The sequence below is a fragment of the Pocillopora verrucosa genome, chromosome 6 (assembly GCF_036669915.1).
Source record: "Pocillopora verrucosa isolate sample1 chromosome 6, ASM3666991v2, whole genome shotgun sequence".
NCBI lineage: Eukaryota > Metazoa > Cnidaria > Anthozoa > Scleractinia > Pocilloporidae > Pocillopora > Pocillopora verrucosa.
The window spans coordinates 2,709,429-2,732,392 of NC_089317.1; the positions used below are offsets into that span (position 1 = coordinate 2,709,429).

At 37.8% G+C, this 22,964-nt stretch overlaps 1 protein-coding gene across 7 annotated transcripts in view; it reads left to right on the forward strand.

Annotated features, from left to right (window-relative positions):
- Positions 1 to 22,964, forward strand: part of LOC131793372 (NLR family CARD domain-containing protein 3-like) — a 111,844-nt gene that overhangs the window by 17,118 nt on the left and 71,762 nt on the right. For 4 of the 7 annotated variants that reach the window (XM_066169275.1, XM_066169276.1, XM_066169277.1 and 1 more), the window contains 2 exons: positions 16 to 120; positions 1,080 to 1,181. In XM_066169275.1, coding sequence (XP_066025372.1) covers positions 16 to 120; positions 1,080 to 1,181 — 207 coding nt within the window. Of the gene's footprint in view, positions 1 to 15; positions 121 to 1,079; positions 1,182 to 7,296; positions 11,314 to 22,964 lie in introns of those variants that run through there. The other 3 variants (XM_066169279.1, XM_066169280.1, XM_066169281.1) reach the window with 3 other exon arrangements.

The following is a 22,964-nucleotide window of genomic DNA, read 5'->3' on the forward strand; positions in this document are numbered from 1 at the left end:
TGCTTTGAAATTTAGAAAAAATGACAAATGACATTGATCAGATGAGAAGTGAAATTGGAAACATACAAGACAAGTTGTCAAGTTTAATGATGGCCCGACAAGAGGAAACACAGCATCAAGGTTAGTCCCTACAGCAGCTATGAATTCAAGGGCGATTCATCTATTGAAATGCGGAGTTTCGGGAGAGTTAATTTTAAGAGGGTGTTCACCGTAAGAATGATGCATTTTTTGAGTGAACAACGTGAAAACAGATTAAACCTATATAACCTCCTAGAACGAAACGTAAAGGCCCGGTCATTTACACAAAGTTTGGCCGTTGTTTAACAAAACCACATCCTAAACTATCTTCAATTTAGCCGAACCTTTTGTCTGAAAAGTCATTTTTGTGAAAAGTGTCAAGAGAGCCTAAAGCTAACTGCGGAAGGACATTTATTTACTTAAATCAACCCTCTTCTAGGGAATGCCTAAGGCTCATTGTGTAAAACCGTGGTTTGGGTTAGACCTCGTTTAAATAACCGACTCAAAGTTTGTAAACTAACGTGACTCACACTGCAAATAATGAATTAGCCAAATATACTGACACAATTTGACAAACGATCGCACGGAAATTACGAACAATACAGTAAAGAGGTACTGTTTGTTTTCAATACACAGTTTAGACAAAAACTTGAAAGAAAAGTCTAAAGATGGGCAATAATTAATGCTTATTTTTCATTGAAAGTAGACTTGTGTCTTTTGCGTGCAAAAAGGTGCTCTTTAGAAGGATTTGCCATAAGACCTCTCATCGCCGTTCGTGTAACCGGCGAGGCTGTCGTGTTTGGGTTTTGCCTTACAGCTCTTTTCCGGGCACAGCCGCCTATAAGACCATCGTCACCCGATTATGGAAATAGTTACTTAAACCTCTGCCAAAACCATTTGACATGTTGCACAGCAGAGCTGGGAATTACTGTCGCTCATTAGCAATGACATTAAGTTATTTTTGAAAAGTTTTTTGTTTTTCATACGCGATCTATTTTAAATGGAGTGGCTATCAGTTGAGGCTTCTATTCCGCTAATAATATTGAAATGTTCATCCTTAGGGGACGTCAAATATTACCTTGATCAAATCAAAATTGATTTTGGAAACATGAGTCTCAGGTTGGACGATTTGGTAGCACAACAAAGAGAAACAAAGCAGCAAGGTGCGTACTGCGCTAACTAACTAACAATTGGAATACGGGCTCCTGTTGGATTTTGAGGGCGAATTTTAGTCAACTATCACGCATGAAACTGAGAGCGAAAAATCCAATATTTTAATTTAATCTAAAAGTCATTCAAGACTTGGAAGAAAGGCAGGCTCGTGTTTTTATCGAATATTAATACAAATGGGCCATCCCCTGTGCTGTTTACATTCCTTTCTATCTGTCACGGAATAAATAGTGAGTAGCTAAGCCAATCAGATTGCAGCATGTGCGATCGAACGTATATTTACACTAAACCCTAATAATATCAGCGCTTGAGGAGAATAATAAAAAAAATTAGTTTGAAATATTGGGGTAGGAATCATTTACAGCAATTGTTATTTCATCACAAATTGAATCAGATGCCTCCATGGGAAAAAATAACCCTTCATATTTTGCCTCACATCCAACGTGTGGCTTCGTAGCTCAGTTGTTAGCAACACGGTATCTCATGAGGAACTTTGGCCCCGAAAAGAATTCGCAGCCTGCATTCTACAGAGGCGCTATCATTTCTGTCATCAATGTATAGAATTACTTTAACGCTTGCAGTCCGTAGGTGTCTATGCGGTTATTTAAACCTGTTGATTTTAAATTAAAGGCTCATCTGAAAATTAATACTTCATCTAAGCGCGAATTTAAATTACAAAAACACAACAAATCTTAGACCGGAATCACCTGGCGCGATCCTATCATGGACGCCAAAGTCATCATCGATCGGCTGAGCTTTCTAGAGTTACGGAATACAATCTCGACCATATGTGCTAACGAAAAGTTAATGTGGAATCAAGCCCAATACAAAGAACGAAATCTTTCGTCGATTCCCCGATGACTGCAATACGTTCTGTCCCGCCAGCAGTTCTCAGCCGCGCCAACAAAAGCTGTTCGTTCAATACCACGTCACCAAACATGTTGTATGTTCATTTGGTCTCTGTGCCGGACTAATTAGACAACGAGAATTTCCTGCAGATGCATTCGTGAGGATGTAGTGTTGGAAACTGTACGATGCGTCAATTATTCATAATTTGATTGACATTTATAAGTGATTTCGTTTAACAAACAACATGTATGCGGTACTTATTTTATCGCCCCTTATATGGCATTGTTCCACTTGCTTACAGCGGAACGTTCTGTGCGTGTTTTTTCAAATAAGTCGAGAGTTGTGAATGGGAGTTAACCAAAGCGTTGAAATAGAATCGTTAAATCAAGTGAATAAACCGTGACTTTATAAGGAAGCGTGGTACAGCCTTTTCACGTTTTCGACAATAATCCTGTTAAATCAAATTGCTCTCGACCGTGTACTTTAGGCGGGAAATGCCTCTAGTCGAATAATCATGGGGAATTGCAGAGATGTCAGTCAAGAATGGCCGAGCTTAACAACGACATTCGCGTACTAGTAAAGGATAATGATTATATAAGTTAACAGTGGATGCCTCAGCTTTCAGTCAAAAGAGAGAGTCCGACAAAGAACGGTCTCCTGATATTAATTAGTGTGAATTCAATTTTTTCGTTTCCTACCTGAGGGTTAATTTTTAATATCCCCTATACCCTAAGGGTATAAGGGTTACTTTTAATCTCTTCTATACCCTCTTAGGTAGTGTATATCTAAGGGTTACTTTTAATCTCTTCTATACCCTCCTGGGTAGTGTATACCTAAGGGTCACTTTTAATCTCTTCTATACCCTCTTTGGTAGTATATACCTGAGGGTTATTTTAATCTCTTGCATACCCTCCTGTGAAGTGTATACCTGAAGATTATTTTTTAATCTCTTCTATACCCTCTTGGGTAGTGTATACCTGAGAGTAATTTTTAATCTCTTCTATACCCTCTTGGGCAGTGTATACCTGAGGGTTATTTTTAATCTCTTCTATACCCCCTTGGGTAGTGTATACCTGTGAGTTATTTTTAATCTCTTCTATACCCTCTTGGGTAGTGTATACCTGTGAGTTATTTTTAATCTCTTCTATACCCCCTTGGGTAGTGTATACCTGAGAGTTATTTTTATGCTCTTCTTTACCCTCCTTACACGGCAGTCACGATATTCATATTCGTAGATGTGGATTTGCTTACAACAAACTAAAATGCACTAACGTTGTTTTAGAGAAACGTGAAGCCCTGCTTCTCTACTGTTATAGTCAATTTTGGTAAGAGTGTTGTCTTCAACTATCAAGAATAGTTGCAATGTGCCGAAGCATGTAGACGGAACAGGTAGACCATCAGTTGAAAGCGATGTGTATTCTCTGGATTATCTAATCATCACAGTTTCTGGTCTTTAAAAGTTCAAAACCGTTACCTGTATTAAGAAGGTTTGTCTGAGTTAGCCTTAAATAGGCCTAGGCCTTCCATCATGGCGGTAAAATCAGCTTTACCAGTGCCGCTTTTAAGGCAATTTTGAGTTTCTTCTTTTTACGTGTTTTAATTTGTTCCTGTTATATGTTGCTCTAACATTTGGCCAGGACTATTTGTGGACCTTGTGTTAACGATTTACCGTTGTCTTCTTTAAGACATACATTGTTTCTACAAAGAAAATAAGCTTAGCGTACCACCCCTTAGGTTATTTCGAATTAGATCCGTTAAGTTTCTTCGAGGAATTTCCCAGGACTCTTGTTTCTGGACAATGTGCGAACAAAGTAGTGTTGCATCTGCAAAATGATTAGAAATGTAATTATGGGAAGTTGCAGTTTTTTCCATTTCATTCGGAAGCACAGGTTCGAATTTCATCGAAGCCTGAACCTTTTCACAGGTTTCTTCCTGTAACTTTTAAAATTATCGCTTACCTGTGGGTATCATGGCTTTATTTATGACAGAATGGTGATAAATAACAGTCACTGGCATTGTAGAGGATCCAAGCCTCAAACTTTTGGATTTCGCGACTGAATATACTTCAATTTTACCAACTGAGCCAAAGAGGCAAGTTGGGGAATTATCTCATCTGCCAGGCTGATTTTTTGACCAACATCTTGCATATAGTTAACATGACGCCGGGAAAGGAAGCGGGCTGATAAATTTTTAGGATTTTTCGTAAAGACTTTGTAAAGATCTCTCACATGGCTCCGTTTCGCCCTGATAACTTCCTTATCAGTTTTAAAATCAGAAATTATCATATGACAGTTGATAATTAGTATTTATGTAAACGATTTACCAAATGTTTGTTAAAATTGTTCAACTGCTTGCTACGTGGATGACTAAGCTCATATTGTCTTTTACCGTGAACGACTCTGCTTGGATCACTCAAAGTGTTAATTCCGACTTACAACAGATTCGCAATTCAGTGGTTTTTCGACAATTGTTTAATGCTTAATCCAGATAAGACGAAACTAATGGTTTTTGGCAGCCGAGGAATGTCTTCGAAATTACTGGACTTTTATCCCCCCTCAGGAAAGACATTCACCCGGCTCAATCAGTCAAAGACCTTGGAGTAATTTCTGATCCCACGATATCTTTTGATAACCATATTTGTACTGTATCGTCTTGCTTGTGGAAATTATCTCAAACAAGCTGTATTAAATTCGTTTTCGATAAACAACTGCTTGAAACCATAATAAACGCGCTTTTTTTCAGTAAACTACATTACTGTTCATCAGTATGGTCATCTACCTCAGCCTGTAATATTCGTAAATTGCTATATGTTCAAAACTTTGCCGCGCGAATTATCTGCAACGTAAAGAAGTATAACCATATCTCTCCTGTATTAAGAACCTTAGGTTGGCTCCCTTTAAAAATACAATTGTATTGCCGAGATATAAAGTATTGCTACTTTAACATTTAAATGTATGACGGATCAAGCCCCGGAATACTTAACATCTATGTATATAACAAGAGGCAGCGTATCTGGACGTATAACCAGAAACTTTCAACGACGAAACATTCCCCTTTTCAAAACTGCAACAGGACAGAAAACGTGCTATTATAAAAGTGTATCTACCTGGAACAAGTTAGATCCAAGCCTTAAATTATGTAAGAGTCCCGCTTCCTTTAAGAGAGCTCTAAAAAATCACCTTTTGAATGAATTTTTAAACTGATCATATTTTATTTAAATATATATATTTCGTATTATATTGTGCGCCATATCAAACTCATGGGGTACAAATAGTCTTAACACGAATGTAGTGACCACACTCACTTCAACACCCCACTCAAATCGAGTGCAATTTTCGAATGTTTTACCATCGTGCGGATTCTCTACGGAAAAAGCACCCAGTGTACCTCTGAAATATTAAACTATAATATTGTGGCTTTCTATTTCGCTAATTTTCTTACTTGAAGGTAACGTTTTTCTCTCGTCATTTTTTCTTTTTCTCCGAGCGGTTGCGTGAAATTAACAAGGCGTTTTTGATCAAAACACGACCGGGCGAAGGGTCCCGGGCGATATCTCTTTTACGCAGGCGCAAATTAAAAATGTACCGCTAGAATCAAAAAGAGGAACAAATTTCCTTTGTTTTGATACGTAAAGTGTCGAACAAAAAGCAGATTTACCCTCGTCAAATGGCGTTTCAAAACAGCTGTATCTTCCTCCTTTTGATTTTTTCCTGTTTTGTAAGTGTAAAAGCAGTAGGAGAGGGATCGGGAAACTCAAAAAGCGCTTCGGGAATTAATCTGCCATCGTTTACTTACAAGATAAACAAGTAAGATTTGTGAAGTTCGTTGAAATATGAAGTCTAAATAAATGCCTTTTTAAAGCATGTTTGCTGGATTTTTCGTAAACTTCCCTGATTAATTTTTCGTTTCAGCTTACTAATCTATACTATTTCAAAGCAATGTAAAGACGAAGACGGAGAACCATAAGTCGATCCTTTCAACAGTCGTAAACAAAGTGTTTGAGCAATCAGCTTTACGAGGTGTAATAATCAATAGCCGCATATCAGAAGTCTTCAGAAAGAAAGTAGAAGGCAGCGATGACGTGATTTTTTGCTCATACAGGTTTGAATAGCTTAAACCCTCTAAACTCAAAAGTGAAATAACAGAAACCAATTTTTTTAAAAAAGTTCCTCATTAACACGTTGACCGAACTCTAATCAATATGATATTCAGTACGTTGTGTTCACCTTTTTCGTCACGATACAGAATTATTTGTCAGAATTTAGCCGTTTAAAATGTTTAGAAAATCAATTTGTGTGTTCTTAATGCTCTACCCTGCCATCTTTTCTTTTTAAAATTGTTGAAATCTAAGATAATACTGTCACGTTAGCAAAATCACCAAAATTTTGAAGTCACTAAGACGAAGAAAATGAATAAGTGAAAGATGTTTTTACATTTCTATAATTTCGAACATCCACCGCAGTTTTCTATGGTCTGGTCTGGACTGGAGAAATATCACCCAAGAAAGGAAGAGTACTTTTAACCAATTTAAAAAAAAACGGCTAACGAGTGTTTTTAAATAAATTATGGTTAACCTCTGAATGAACACATCAATGAATGCCTTCTAAACCCCTTATATATCACAAAATTTAGGAGCACAAACGATTTCTTGCTGCATGCGATGTGTTACGAGGAGGCTGCTTTTTGCAGCTCTGACTATTGAGAGCGCTTAAAAAAAAATTTTTAACGTATTTCCAGAAACCAACGTGGTTTTATTTACTACCAAAGATAATTTAATGGGCAAAGTTTGAGGCAAAACTTTTCTCTGATGTGAAAGGCCTTGGACCACTCTTACAGAGATCGCCACTTCATTGATACACAGTAGCGTAAGAGATTGACTTGGTAACCCATTAAATGCAGCGGATATTGATCATGTCGAGTTCAGAGTCTGCCTAGTTTCCGAGCCCCTCGACCGTGTAGTGTTCTCAAAATTTTGCACCCTCAGAGAGAAATGTTTTATTTTGCAGTTGTTTTCAAAATGAAAAAAATATCTGTTTGATTCCGGTTTCTTTTTGTCATGTTATTATGAATTATCAAACTTCGTGTCAATAATATCTGTTTTAGCCTTTGGCTTCGTCAGATAACTCAGACCTAAGTGGTGATATTTCACGATATCATTCTCAGTGTCATCGTATAATTGCTTATTTTTCCGAGAGTCATGGCGTCATATAGCGTGTCGGTAAGAATGCCTCGTAAAACTAACAACTAATTCTTTTTCAGATGGATTTGACCCAACTGGAATTATTGATAATATTCGTCAACTCTACAAAAATCGGGAAGGTTGGCTGGCACCGTTTCCCTGGTGTGAAGATTTTCACTTCTCCTTTGACGACATCTACACCAGACTTAAAGTCATCTACAGAAAGAAAACGAAAGGAACAGCAACAGACCGAGTTGTCACGATGTCTGAAATCTTCAACCAGCACGAAGAATGTAAAGAACCAAGAGTTGTGTTAATTGAAGGGAAGCCTGGTATGGGAAAGACCACTTACTGTAAAAAAGTTGTTTTCGACTGGGCCTCAGGAAAACATGCAACCGGAAATTGCTTCGCAAACATCGTAATAGTGCTTTTAATCAAATGTCGTGATGTTCAGTCTGGCCTTTGGGAGGCCATTGAAGATCAACTTCTGCCTCGAGAAGTTGGTGAAGACCAACGTGAGAGATTCTTCGACTTCATTCGCCACAATCAATCTAATGTTCTTCTGGTGCTCGATGGATTGGATGAAGTTTCCGAGAAGAAGCTACCTATGTTTTCAGAAATTATTAAAGGCCGTGTATTGCCAAACTGTCGCGTGGTTGCTACGGCACGACACGAAGCTGCAGTTGAAGTTCGAAAATACTGCGACACGCTGTTAGAAGTTGAGGGATTTACTGAAAAAGATGTAGAAACCTTCATCAGAAAGTACTTCAAAGCCGAACCAAACTTGGCCAAGCAGCTTACCGCACACCTGTATATTGATCGCAAGTTATATGAAATATTGACGAATCCTCTCAACACTGCGCTTCTTTGCCTGGTGTATGAAGATTTGAAAGGTATATTTCCTGAGAGCAGAACGAAGCTGTACATGGAAATAGTGGAGTGTATACTAAGAAGGTACAGAACAAAGCAGCAACTACCAGAAAACGGTGAAGACCTTGTTGACCTTTACGAAAGCCAATTGAAACACCTTGGTTCGATAGCTTTGAAAGGTTTACTTGAAGACAACTTGGATTTTGACAAGAAGGAGCTTGGAAAACACGAAGCAAGCGATTTACCTGGATTTGGATTTCTGTCAGTTCAGCCTGGAGGCAGTAAACTAAGACCAACTAGACGTTATAGCTTTCTTCACAAGACTTTCCAAGAATTCTTCGCAGCGTTCTATCTCCGTTGTCAGCTTATCCAGAAAGAAATCAGTACGAACAGCATAGCTGCTGGCAAAAAATATCGCCATCAACTTAAAGAAGTGCTTCTGTTTACATTTGGTATGCTAGCAGCACGATGCGAGGAAACAGTGGTGAACCTTCTGAAAAGCATAGCAACACAGTTAAACCAGGAAGAAGAGAAAGACGTGAGCGTTATATTAGAATGTGTTAATGAATGCAAAAAGAAGAACAAAAATGTTGATGAAAAATTGGCTACCGCTCTTGGCGCTTCTCTTCAAACTGAAACTGTTAAAGTTTCAAGTGTAAAAGTGGATGAAACTCTAGCTGTCTTTTTAAGCAACTTTCTAAAAACAAATACAACTGTGACAAACTTAACATTGTATAAATCTTTGCAAGGTGGGGTTGCCGCTCTGGCAGAGTGTTTGAAATATAACAAATCGCTGACAACGTTGGATTTGAGTTATAATGAAATTGATGATGATGGTGCTGCTGCTCTGGGTGAGTGTTTGAAATATAACAAATCGCTGACAACGTTGCATTTGAGTGATAATGAAATTGGTAATGATGGTGCTGCTGCTCTGGGTGAGTGTTTGAAATCTAACAAATCGCTGACAACGTTGGATTTGAGTTTTAATAAAATTGGTGATAATGGTGCTGCTGCTCTGGTTGAGTGTTTGAAAGATAACAAATCGCTGACAACGTTGTATTTTAGTGATAATAAAATTGGTGATGATGGTGCTGCTGCTCTGGGTGAGTGTTTGAAATATAACAAATCGCTGACAACATTGTATTTGAGTTTTAATAAAATTGGTGATGATAGTGCTGCTGCTCTGGGTGAGGATTTGAAATATAAAAAATCGCTGACAACGTTGGATTTGAGTCATAATGAAATTGGTGATGATGGTGCTGCTGCTGCTCTGGGTGAGTGTTTGAAATATAACAAATCGCTGACAACGTTGGATTTGGGTCATAATGAAATTGGTGATGATGGTGCTGCTGCTCTGGGTGAGTGTTTGAAAAATAAAAAATCGCTGACAACGTTGGATTTGAGTGGGAATGTAACTGGTGATGATGGTGCTGCTGCTCTGGGTGAGTGTTTGAAATATTACAAATCGTTGACAACGTTGGATTTGAGTGATAATGAAATTGGTAATGATGGTGCTGCTGCTCTGGGTGAGTGTTTGAAATCTAACAAATCGCTGACAACGTTGGATTTGAGTTATAATAAAATTGGTGATGATGGTGCTGCTGCTGCTCTGGGTGAGTGTTTGAAATATAACAAATCGCTGACAACGTTGGATTTGAGTTATAATGAAATTGGTGATGATGGTGCTGCTGCTGCTCTTGGTGAGTATTTGAAATATAAAAAATCGCTGACAACGTTGGATTTGAGTCATAATAAAATTGGTAATGATGGTGCTGCTGCTCTGGGTGAGTGTTTGAAATCTAACAAATCGCTGACAACGTTGGATTTCAGTTTTAATAAAATTGGTGATAATGGTGCTGCTGCTCTGGTTGAGTGTTTGAAAGATAACAAATCGCTGACAACGTTGTATTTTAGGGATAATAAAATTGGTGATGATGGTGCTGCTGCTCTGGGTGAGTGTTTGAAATATAAAAAATCGCTGACAACGTTGGATTTGAGTCATAATAAAATTGGTAATGATGGTGCTGCTGCTCTGGGTGAGTGTTTGAAATCTAACAAATCGCTGACAACGTTGTATTTTAGTGATAATAAAATTGGTGATGATGGTGCTGCTGCTCTGGGTGAGTGTTTGAAATATAAAAAATCGCTGACAACGTTGCATTTGAGTCATAATAAAATTGGTAATGATGGTGCTGCTGCTCTGGGTGAGTGTTTGAAATCTAACAAATCGCTGACAACGTTGGATTTGAGTTTTAATAAAATTGGTGATAATGGTGCTGCTGCTCTGGTTGAGTGTTTGAAAGATAACAAATCGCTGACAACGTTGGATTTGAGTTATAATGAAACTGGTGATGATAGTGCTGCTGCTCTGGGTGTTACGTAGGAGTGTCATCCTCATGTGACAATACTTGCAATAAATTGAACCCTTCTAGGACATGGCTACCTTGCCTTATGAAGAAGCGTTTACGTCAGGAATAAGCAGCGATTAATGACTCTGACCTTGAACAGGGTAAATGTACAGTAGCTTCCATTTATCGATGTCAGTATTAGTATAAGACTTAAGTAGCATCTGTTTGCCACGATTATTTACTTTTGTAAGAGCTTTTATAAAAGCGTGTACGTTTAGTCAAGAGACCGTTACACTTTATTACAATCTTATCCACACAACTTTTAGCTTGTCGCGTTTAATGGATAAAGCTGTTAAAAGAAACTATGCTTCATCTGTAACGCGCGTGCGTGTAAACCGCCAGATTATCCGCGTGAGGATAATTTGGAAACATTGGACTGCCTCGGAATTTGCTGTAGTTGAAAATCGGATGTAATATTTTTGTCTTTAGTAATAAATTCTGCTCATATATATATATTTTCTAGAGGGACTGTCATAATTGGTTTAAGGTTAGAGTAATTATTCTTTGGTGATCAGTTACTTGATTCTCATAAACTTACTTTAGTGTGATAATCTGCTGACACTTTTAAGTCCTGTGAGAAATTTGAAGTTGATAATTCTTAGGGTGCAAAGAGTTCATTAATAGAGTTGTAGCCATGTTGTATGGTAAGACTCTTTATGATGACTACATGAGCCTTTGTTGTAGGCTGTGAAGAACAATCTATTTTTCGAAGTGAACTTTTTTTTTAGAAAAGTTGTTACAAGACATTTTTTAATTTTGTAAAGGTACATTTACTTGAACCATTTATGTATTTCTTAAGACGTAACTGATATAAATAAAGGTATTTTCAACAGAATTTCAGTTTTTCTCCTTTAATTTTTGTTGATGCGTATACTTTTTTTTGCGTTCATCCAGAAAGTCCGTTTGATTACGATGCTCCTTAGCCTGCTGCTTCCTTTCTTCAATTCCCTTTTTTCGTTTGATATTTCTTGTAAACTGACCCATGGTCGATGCAATTTGGATGTTTTAGGGGGTGGTTTTTAATCTGCTTACACAGAAAAACTGGGTGAAAGAGCGACTTGTCTTGCTAACTGAAATCAGAGAATACCTATGGCCAACTTGTGCATAGAGTTCTTCATCTAGCGATGAAACGTGGTTGTGAACCTGTAATTATATTCCTTGTAGCAATGCAAGGTTGCTCTTATCTCAAAAGCCGAGCATGGTAACCATCAACTCCGCTGAGAAATAAACGCATATATAGTCTTTAGAAACAGCACAAAATAGTATCCTGCGTTTATCGAATTTCTGTTCGCAAAATTTGTCAAATTTAGACGCTGCAATCCAAGTCTTTCTTCGCCTGCACAAGCCAAATTTTGCTATTTTTCATTCATATGTCACGTTCCGCCTCAGCTGCTCAAGAAATGGTTGAATTGCAGCGCAACAGTCTTTGTTTACAGCCTTAATCCTCTAACTCCCAGATCAAATTTGTAATTCTCCTACTGTCAACCATACAATTCTTATGATGTTAGTTCAGAGAATTTAGTCTTGAATCAACTAATTATCCCTAAATTGATATTTCTCTTTATTCTCATCACATATCTGGTTGATATTGTATTGATATTGTAAGGAGAAATTCTGTCTTGGTTACTCATGGGAGTTAAAGAGTTGACTCTCGCGTGCATCTGATAACAAAACTCTTTAAGTTTTCTGCCTCGGAACAAATTACCTCAGAAGGCATTTTAGGCGATCGCAATACTTTTTTCTGATTGAAAATAAACATATGCGGTAGTGAATTCCACAAATTTTCTTTTGTCAGAAAAGCACAGGATTATTTTCGTCCGCTTCTGACCGATTCAGTCGCCAATGCACAGTTTTCATAAGATAATTGAATTTAATCACGGTTCATGTTGGACATCAGATCATAAACAAGCGAAGCGATTCACAGTAGTGGGTTTGTGCCTGAACTCGATAAAATTTTTTTCACATGCAAGATTATATCTAAAGCAACGATGCTTAATATGTAACAAAGCCTTACTAACGTCACGTGCGGTTACTACTCCAATGTGGTTTCGTGCTCGAGCGAGTTCAGGACGACTAATTACCAGTGTCTACATCTTAGTGAGTGAGTGACTCATTTGCATATCTGAGTCTTCATAAAAACACTTTTGCACGAGTTAAAAATGAGAAAGGAAAGAGAAAAGAGAGAAAAGATATTGACCATAGCAACAGGTTACCCAGGTGTTCAAACTTTCCCCACCCCCTCCCTCCCTCGGTTGTTTATTTCTGAGAGAGAGGTAGGAGCGGGAAAAGCAAGAAAAAAGGATGAGGGAAGAGTGAATTAAAACCTGGCTCTGTACCACAGGTTCACCAGCCTTTAAACAATATAAAACGAAAGGAAAAAGAATTGATGGAAGAGATATAAAGTGCCTATGTTTTTTTTTTCTTTTTTCTGCGTTTTCTGGTTAATAACTGTATTCAAAATTTGAAATTATCGACCTTCGCGCCTTGTGAGTTCTCATTGACCCTTTTTTTTGCGCATTAAAAGTACAATTTGGCGGCCAAAAGGTGTCTCCATTTAGAGCGCGGCCAAAACGATCATGTTACGTATTTGTGACATAGAAAACTGTGCAGAAACTTTGTCGGAGAAAGGAGAAATGAAGAGGAGACGACGAACAGATTTCGTGGACGTAGCGCCAAATGAGGTCAGATAAAAGAATAATCGATCTACACCTGGTATTTCCATACATCACTTTCCAAAGGATGTAGCTGTATGGCCAAAATGGACGCGTTTCCATCGTAGTCATAGAGGAGATTTTCCTCTTTAAAGTCGTCGGCCTTATGCTCTGTTGTGTCCGTTTCGACTTCGAAGACGGCTGTCACCAACACATACCACTGGTCAAATCAGGAGAACTAAGATTGCCTGTGAATTCAGCTAAAAAGAATACTGATTAAGGGGCCTATCCCACATCGGACACGATTAAACCACATTCCTTTCGGCTGACATTACGTTGGCGAAGAATGGTGAGCTTCTCAATTTTGCTTATTTCACGCGCTTCAGAGATACTTATACTCTTTGTCTTTCTACATGATTACATTTGCGCTTTTCTGATTGTTTGATAATCCTACCAGTTGTAGTTTCCATCGAATTTTACAAACAGAAATACATCATTGTATTAAAAAATGAAAATTAGCGCACGTGCATCGTGATTCATCTGATTCTTTCGATGCTGCCGTCAAAAGTAAGTTTTGGTTTGCCAAACAGCAACGAAACCCAAGAGCACTGACCATGCAAGGTGAACCTTTGCCGCACCTAGTACGAAAGAATAATTTGTTAGGGCAAAAGAAAAGAATACAGCCTCTCATTCTTGCCATAGAACTTAAAATTTTGTAACGGGAATTTTTTGTTCTAATCTTGACCTTAACACCGCAAGCGAGAAATCGTCTTTGTCCCTTTTTCAGTCTTGGTCGAGATATTTGTTTAATGCACGCGGTTCTTCTGAACCGTACTTGCAACTGCCATTTCTTCTTTACTACTTGAGTACGATGTATCACAACTCTTTAAGAGCTAGCTGAAGGTAGATAGACATACTTATCGGAAATTATTTCAAGAGTTTTTCAAAGCTGACTGATACAAAATTACAAGAGACGCGAGAGATTTGTATGTGACGACTGAGAGTTTTCACAGTTTTCTACGTTATCGCCGGCTGGCTCGTTACCAGTCTACCGGGCACTTTAAGGACAAACTAAGAGCACTTTAGGGCCCGAAAAAACCGAGCTTCATTTTTTTAAACTTTGCTTCTTTCGGAGTTGGTTTGAATATATAATAAGCTAAATACATACGCAAAAAAAAAAGTCCTTGTCATAGGCACCTCTTCCCCATCACGCACCCGGGAGGGGAGGTCAATTTTAGAAAGAGGGGTTCAAAATTCTCCCAACCTCTCTCCCACCGTCATCAAAACCCTCCATGTACCCTTGAGGGAAGTGAAGTTTACAAAAGGAGGTGCACATTCTCTTTCTGACATCCCCCTCCCCCTTCCCTTCTCCACACACACACACACACACACACGCATGCGCCAAACCCCGGATACACCCTTGAGTGGAAGTAAAGTTTACAGAATGGGGTATATATGCTATCATCCCGCGCATGATTCGAGGGAGTTGATTTTGGAGCAGGGGCAAGTTTGTAAAGAAACGGTGGTGCTGCGTCGGTGGGAGATATAACAAGATAATTTGGTTTTATTCACTGAATTGAAAATGTGAATTGGCCACCGTACAGAATTTTTAAAGACATTCGAGCGTTAGCACTCAAGGGCTTACATTCCAAATGTCAGCCTTAGAAACTCTACGGTGGCCAAGTTGTATTGTATAATTCAGATGATAAAACCAAATTAAATTAAATTTGCCTTTTCGTCATTGGCGTGTTCAGGCTTGTGGCGATTTGACCGATCGCTTTGATTGGCAGGCTTCGTTTTCTTTGCCTTTCTCTTGTATTCTTCATAGGTACCTCTACTAAAGCATACTTTTATTTAGCCCCTCCTGCTTCTTCAAAGGCTAGTGGAGTTGCTAAACGCACGATTTGAATTGTGTGCATGCAAGTATAAAACTAAAGGCTTAAAACTGCACAACATTAGTGAGGTTTGGAGCAAAAGTTGTGTACCCTTGTAATAACAATTAGAATACTTGGTGTCATTTTGTGGGACTTTTATTTTCTGAAAATTTCAAATCACTGTACATGTCATATCAATGAAAAGATACGATTTAAATTAAAGTAGCCAATCAAATTGCAGGAAAATGAAAGACAACTTTTGACTCTTTTATAAACGAGCTCAGCACTGGATCAACAAAATTTTTATACAAACTAAAACATCGTGTATTTGAGCTGTTGAATTTTGCAACTTCAAAATGGAAGTAAAAAAGTGGTGATTGAAAGTGGTGTAGTACAATTTTAATCTGAAATCATACTTGTGATTTCAAATCAAACTTACTCTGCGCGCCCGTTAGATTTTGAAATCATGCCTATGATGATTTCAGACCAAATTGCACCCCACTCAGTTTAGTTAGCTTTGTAAATTCTCAGCTCCAAAATTATAAGAAACGTTTAGCAATCATTCAGGAGATATGATATTTTGAACTTAAGAATGAAAGGGTTGATTAAGAAAGTAGGCGAAGTAACACGGATTTAGAGATGTTAAGGCAGTGTCTTCCTTTCCTCAACTTCTTTAACACATTGCTTCCTACCGCAGTAATAGCCAACACCAACTGTAGCGAATCTTAAAAGAGTTGGTAGTGGCAAAGTTTCAAGATGAATATCTCAAGAGTTCATTTTGGGAACTTTGAGGATGGATTATTCCTTTTGAAATCACAAGCGAAAAGCTTATATTAAAAGAGAACAAATTTTCAAGTGCGAACCTAAGGTTAATATTTAGGTATCATGGCTTTTCGCAAGTTTGGCGACGAAATCCGATATAATTATTTTTTTTCCGATGCGTAGATTGCTTTTGAAATTCACGGCAAGCTGAGATATTTCGCCACCTGAAATTGACTGCAATAGCGCTTACGTTGTATCTGAAGTCTTACATGCCGCATCGTAAATACCATCATCAACATGATGCATGCCCTAAAGTCGATTGCGTTTACCCTTCCATGCATGGCCCATCAAACTAAAATGTTTTGCCGGGTGATGTCAATAAACTTCTGGAAAAGATGGAAAAGCCCGCAAGATTCGGCCGAATGACCCATGATCTACCCCCTTCATTTACGTTGGGGTTAATGTGTATTTAGTCACCGGAAATTAATTGTAAAGGACAATAAAATTTCGATTAGTTCAGCCTATTGTGAGCACGCTGATTGTCAAGTGAAGTTCATAGTGTTCGTGTTCATAATTTTTCTTCCTGTGACAACTCGTTCTTCGTAATATTCAGTTGAGAGGTTGGTGGTTACTGGCATGTCGTCAACATTTTAGCAAAAATAACTCAAGCTTAAGTGCTCATAACAAACCCCGCAAAATATTTAAATTTTGTCCGTTGTTTATCAGGGCTAGGTTGTTCAATGCTGGGTTAAGATAATCCAGGGTTAGTGTGAAATTTGATCTCAGATCTGAAACTTTTAAAAGAAAATTCAGTTTGATTCATTTTGTGTCCAATTTAATTATTGGATGCTCTAAGAAGAAAAGAGAAAATGATCTGAAAAAGGCTCTTGAACAGAGAAATTGAGGACCTTGGATTTTAATTATCCCTGGGTTAGTGCTATTCGGCCTTCGAACAACTGGGCTCTGTTTTAGTTTCACCTCGCTGTCTTATTGGTTGATCAGGACCATAGGCTGAGGCGTGGTGTCTCAGGGGATGGGGTAAGTATTGTACATTGATCGACCGTACCACACGCGGTAGAGAGAAAATTGAAATCGTAACCAAGTCTCTTCCGCGGCCGTGTCCAGTTTGCTTGTCAAGAGCTAACCAGTTTGCTTGTCAAGAGATAACCAGAAAGAAGCGGACTTGGAAATACCGGTAGGAAACGCTCGTTTCAAGCGAAATGCGCAGGGAGTTTTGGTGTTGAGACATGTTCCAGGGTGCAGTGATCTTAGATCGTAAAGTATGGCTGGGAAAAATGCTGATCGGGAGGAATTTCGGGGTGCAAACCACCTCCGCGTGGACAACGGTCGAAATCGGAGTGTGCAGCCTCGACTTCGTCATTTTACAGGAATAACAGTGAGTTGGTTCTGCTAGATGGCATAGAAACATTGGCAACCAGCAACATTTGAAGGGGGAGAGGGTCGAAGAACTTCATAGACGTTACTCTGGTGAAGTGTCCCAACTAATTTTGTCTGGGAGCGTAATAATGATATAACGAGGGACGTTTTTTCGTCTCGTCACGAGCGTGAAACAAAGAAAAAATTCCGATTCCCCATGAGGAATTGAGCTTCAGACCTTCGGATTTCTGAGCTCCAATGCTCTACCTCTGAGCCACAGAGACTCCACGGTGAGCGAGGTCTGGTGCGAAGCTTCACATGAAAAAAACAACTCACTCTATCACCTTACCGGGCTCAAAATTTATCATCTCTCTTATTATATTTACAAACATGACGCTATCGACATTGCTGATCCTAACAGGATGTATAACCTCAAAAGGTTACCTAAGTGACTGAGCGGACAATTCGAACGCACACAGTGATCTTTATTACATTTAGATGATAGCGTTAAGACGTAATTTTGCTTGATGAGATTAGCGGTTGAGGTTGTGTGTGGTCCAAACCAAAAGAGGATACAACAGAAACTAAACTAAGAAAAATGCGTTTCGAAATAAAACATATTTACTTAACTAAAAATGAAGCGATTGCACAAAAACCTGAATACGAGAACTACACCAATAATACATACAAAAGGTAAACAACGTAAATGCAAAAGAAATAAAGGCTTACTTTGATCTGGCTCGTAACGGTAGCAAATAGCCTGTAGCGATTATCGAGCAGCGACGATTTAACAGCGATGATTTAGTAGCGATGACTGAGATAAAATCTTTACACGTGTACTTACATGGGACATTGATCAGAGATAACAAACTTATTGTGTAATAATCATTAACTAACGAAACACATATTGATAATAAATGAACCAGAACAAAAACCTAATAAAGTGTGTCTTAACAAAGCGTGTCAAAACTAACAGTATGCTGGACGCGTGCCATAAACTACCGTAGACTCGCCCACCGTGGAGTCTCTGTGGCTCAGTGGTGAAGCACCGGAGCGCGGAAATCGGAAGGTCTGAGGTTCAACGTCTCGTTACTTTGTCCCACGCTCATGGCAAGACGAAAAAATAACTATTACCTTAGCGAGCGCAAACCTTACCAACTCTCTTATTCTATTTCGAGACATTTCATTGTTCTGTTGCACTCAGTCATCCGGATGAATGCCTTTGGTTATCGGTGTAAGGTGGTGATTGACGTATTATGATCGCCTGTCATCGCGTGGTCCTCGAAGCATCCCATCATTGAAAAGCAACACAGAATCGACGGTAGGTTGCGAACTAAATGCAACGTCTTTAAAATTCGTAAAGAGCGACTAACTTATTGACAAGAAGAAAATGAGTTTTGGGGCCAGTAGTACGGTTACGAGACAGACAATTTGAAAAACTACCTTCATCTTGAGCTATTTGATCGAGAATCGAAACTGAGCGGTTTTATGTGATTGATTTGAATTCATATCAATGTTTTCCGGCAGCTGTTGGTCGAATCGATTTCAAGCGTTATGTGACAGATTGTGTCTATATCAGGAGAGAAGCTCAAAGCTAAAGGTAAGAGGAACGCTTTTAACAAACCATCGTAAAATAACTGTGTGGGGATATTTACGAATCGCACGTAAAGAAACTCACACCGTCAGTAATCCTTGTCACAGCTTCCCAGTTCTCTACACTCAGCAAGCTTATCGGTATGTGTTACCTAAATTTTGCTGTATGTAAAATCTGAATTTCGAAGGTAGGTTTTTTTTGTCTTACGTATAACGCAAACGTGCTAGATTCAAATTTATTTTTCGAGAATTGATACTGATGAAAGCGGAAATCGAAAGTGAATTGGTTTCAAATGGAGAAACTTGGGAAGTATTCTTCAAGCTGAGTTATTTTAAAAATTAATTTCCCCTCGTTACTGCAATGTTAAAAATAAACATGATTTTCCTGCACAATTTAACCTGCTAACCCCATGAGTGACCAAGACAGAATTTCTCCTTACAATGTCTACACAATATTAATCAGATAAGTGATAGGAATTAAGAAAAAGATCAATTTCGGGATAATTAGTCGATTCTATACTAAATTCTCTTATTGTACAGCTAAACAGCATTCAAACTAATCTGAAAAAAGAAATACATTTAAGAACAGTATAATTTACCTACAGTATAATTGCTTGCTGTCTGTACATGTATTTGTACATGAAGCAATACACCATACTGAACACAATATTTACTTCAATAACCAACATGTCTGTTGTTAATACATGATCCATGATATTAACACTGGAATCCAATCCTCTCACATGTGACCATATAATCAATATGCATTTAAAAGCCAGATGGAAGATTTTCACCAGTTTATTAACCCTTAAACCCCTAAGAGTGACTGGCTTCTAATTTCTCCTTACAGTATATCACCCTTGAATCAAGTGTAAGGGTTGTGAGAATAACAGAAATTATTACCAATTCAAGAAGCTCCTGATTGTCAAACAAATTCTCCTTGTCATTACCACAGGAAATGTAGAGAGATCAGTGTGGAGAATATGAACACTAATGTTAGGGTGTAAAGGGTTAAGGGTTCTATTGTTATAATATTACTCCTGCCGCTGTACAGTGAAAATGTTTTTGTTTCTGTAGTGTTATCTGTTAATACAACACAAGCTTTTAAGTATTAATTGCACTTTTTTGTTTATATCACTCATTTGTATGGCATTCAATATTACCACTTTTCTTTATGTAATGTTATGTTACTCAGTCTATTGATATATGTGCAGTTGTTTATGTTATTTGTTGTGGGTGTAAGGAGGTTTGTTTACGTTATTAAAATCATCTTTCTTTTCTAAAATATGACAGGCTCTAATTTTGGTAAAAAATCACCCTCAACAACTGTCTGTTAGAAGTTTGGGAGTCATAGGGTAAATCATAACCATTACTTAATTTCCTCAAATGTAAATGGTGCGTTAGATGGTTTTTTCAATAGTTATTTTTATAGTGTTTTAATCTAACAGTGTAACCAGACAGTTGGCTGTATGTTCAAACCTTGATTATCCAGACTTGTGGAGAATCATGGGCTTTATAGTCCAGATAATCCAGAGTTTGGAGAATGGAAGATACGAGTATAAATGTTGGTAGAAAATGGGACCAGAGCAGCAAGCCCAGATAATGGAAAAATCTGGATAATGGAGGTCAGATAATCAAGGTTTGACTGCATTGATTGGACACGGCTAGCTGTATTTGGACAGTTAAAGCACATAAAGCATCATACTAGTTAAGTCCACTCAGCTAAATCCACCAGTCACAGAGTTTAAAAAGCACTTTCAGTTGAAAACTTTGCATTTGTTCTTCCAGAAATTGTAATGGTTATGATTAATTGGTGACAATTAGACTTTGTGTTGTCCAATTCAGTCAGTAATCATGGATACTCAAGTAAATATCTGAACCTGCATGAAAAGTCACTTGGCCAAAAATTACTAGATACAGTAGAGAAAAATAATTAATTTCAACTTCTTTTGCATTAGATACATATACTGTTCTAAGGATTATTTTTAATCTCTCCTATACCCTCTTGGGTAATGTATATCTGAAGGTTATTTTTAATCTCTCTTACACCCTCTTGGGTAGTGTATATCTGAGGGTTATTTTTAATCTCTCTTATACCCTCTAATGGGTAGTGTATACCTGGGGTTTATTTTTAATCTCGTTTCTCCCCTCTTGGGTTGTGTATACCTGAGGGTAACTTTTTATCTTTTCTATACCCTCTTGGGTAGTGTATACCTGAGGGTTACTTTTAATCTCTCTTATACCCTCTTGGGTAGTGTATACCTGAAGGTTATTTTTAATCTCTCTTATACCCTCTTGGGTAGTGTATACCTGAGGGTTATTTTAAATCTCTCTTATACCCTCTTGGGTAGAGTATACCTGAGGGTTATTTTAAATCTCTCTTACACCTTCTTGGGTAGTGTATACCTAAGAGTTATTTTTAATCTCTCTTATACTCTCTAGGGTAGTGTATACCTGGGGGTTACTTTTAATCTCTTCTATATACAGATGTTTTAGATGACTTCATGAAGTCATCTTAAACACTTTCACCAAGTTATTACAGTGTTTAATAATGTACATGAAAAAGTTACAAGCTTCTGATTGGCTGAAAACAAGTGCATAATTCTCTTGTGACAGGAGTGCACTGAAAGTTGTATCACAAGTGCAAATTTCAAATAGCGTGTGTAAGCTTTCAAAATTCCACCTGTCTAGACTTTCAGTAATGTTTCTTCATGTACATTCATTTATGAACAAAAAATAACATGATTTCTCTTGCAATTATCTGTAATAAGCACTCATAAATTTTTCAAATTTTTTTCTTCTATCTTCTAACTATTTTCTGAATAGTGTATGGATATTATAGGGAGAAGGTACAAGTTAATCAGTTTTGGGGATTAAAGGTTTAATCACTGGTATGATTACAGATAGAATTGGACTCTTCTTGGTCCTATTATCATTATACATTATGCTCAACCTTATCCAATAACTAGTTAGTAATAGATGGATTGTACATACACATTGTGATCAAGGAAAGATTTCCTTCCTGACACACTGCTGGTGAAAGGCCTTTTAATCATGTTGAATAAATTATAAAAAAATTGCTTTTGAGCAACTAAGGGAAGAGTGAAACAGGTCCCTCAACCCTCAATATCTTCTCATCAATTCTTCCTTCATGCCACCATACATTTTCTTGTAAATTAGTAGGGAGAATATGATGCTACATCACCAGACAACTTTCTCAGTTAATATGTGTATCAAGTCTTTTGCTGGATAGTTTGCTAATATTGTAAGTATAAGTTACATATAAATCACATCTTGGAGTTAACCCTTCTGAGCTCTCAGAAGTGATTAACATGTAACATTATCCATACATTATCCAGAAAACAAGTGATGAGAATACTGAAAGTTGTCAGGTAGAGATTGTAATTTTGATCAAACACCGAATTCTCATAACTAATTCACAAGGAAATGTGTAGCAGCCAGAGGGGAGAATTAAAAATCAGATCTTAGGTGTTAAGGGTGGATTTCTTTACCTTTATAATGTTCTCTTTCAGGTCTTATTGGACAAGAGTGATGGAATATCAATCAGGATAGAATCTCTTAAGAAGAATTCTTAGACAGAAAATAGCAAAAAACAATTTTTAGCTTGTGTCAGTCTCCTGGCCAACAGAAATGAGAGGAGAGCATGTGTTAAGAACAGCATGGGCTGTGGTAGTTTCCCTGACAACCACAACAGCTGTTTGTAGCTTACCAGCTCTCTTACTCATCTTCACTGATAAAGGAACTGATACAGAAATTTTTGAATAAGATAGTAAATATTTCTAAGTTTGTATTTATACCATTAAATATTATCATCAATAGACATGGATTTCTATTATCTGTTTGTACAAGTAGATAAAGGGGGTAAGTTTCTAAAGAAACTGTGGTGCTGCATCAGTGGGAGAGTATACCGGGTAATTTAGTATTATCAACTGAGTTGATAACTTAAATTGGTCACTGTAAAGAGTTTAAAAGTTGACATTTAGAGCGTTAGCCCTTTGTCCAAACAATTGGCAAAGGGCTATGCTCAAACAAAGAGCTATAGCACTCTGAATGTCAGCTTTTAAACTCTTTATGGTGGCCTGTTTGTATAAATAGTCCACTTTGTTTGTAAGTATGCTGTAGGAAAAGAGAACTGTTCAGGAACAAATGGAGAGGGCTTCAAGTTCCTCTTGTCCCTGCTTATCATTAGTAA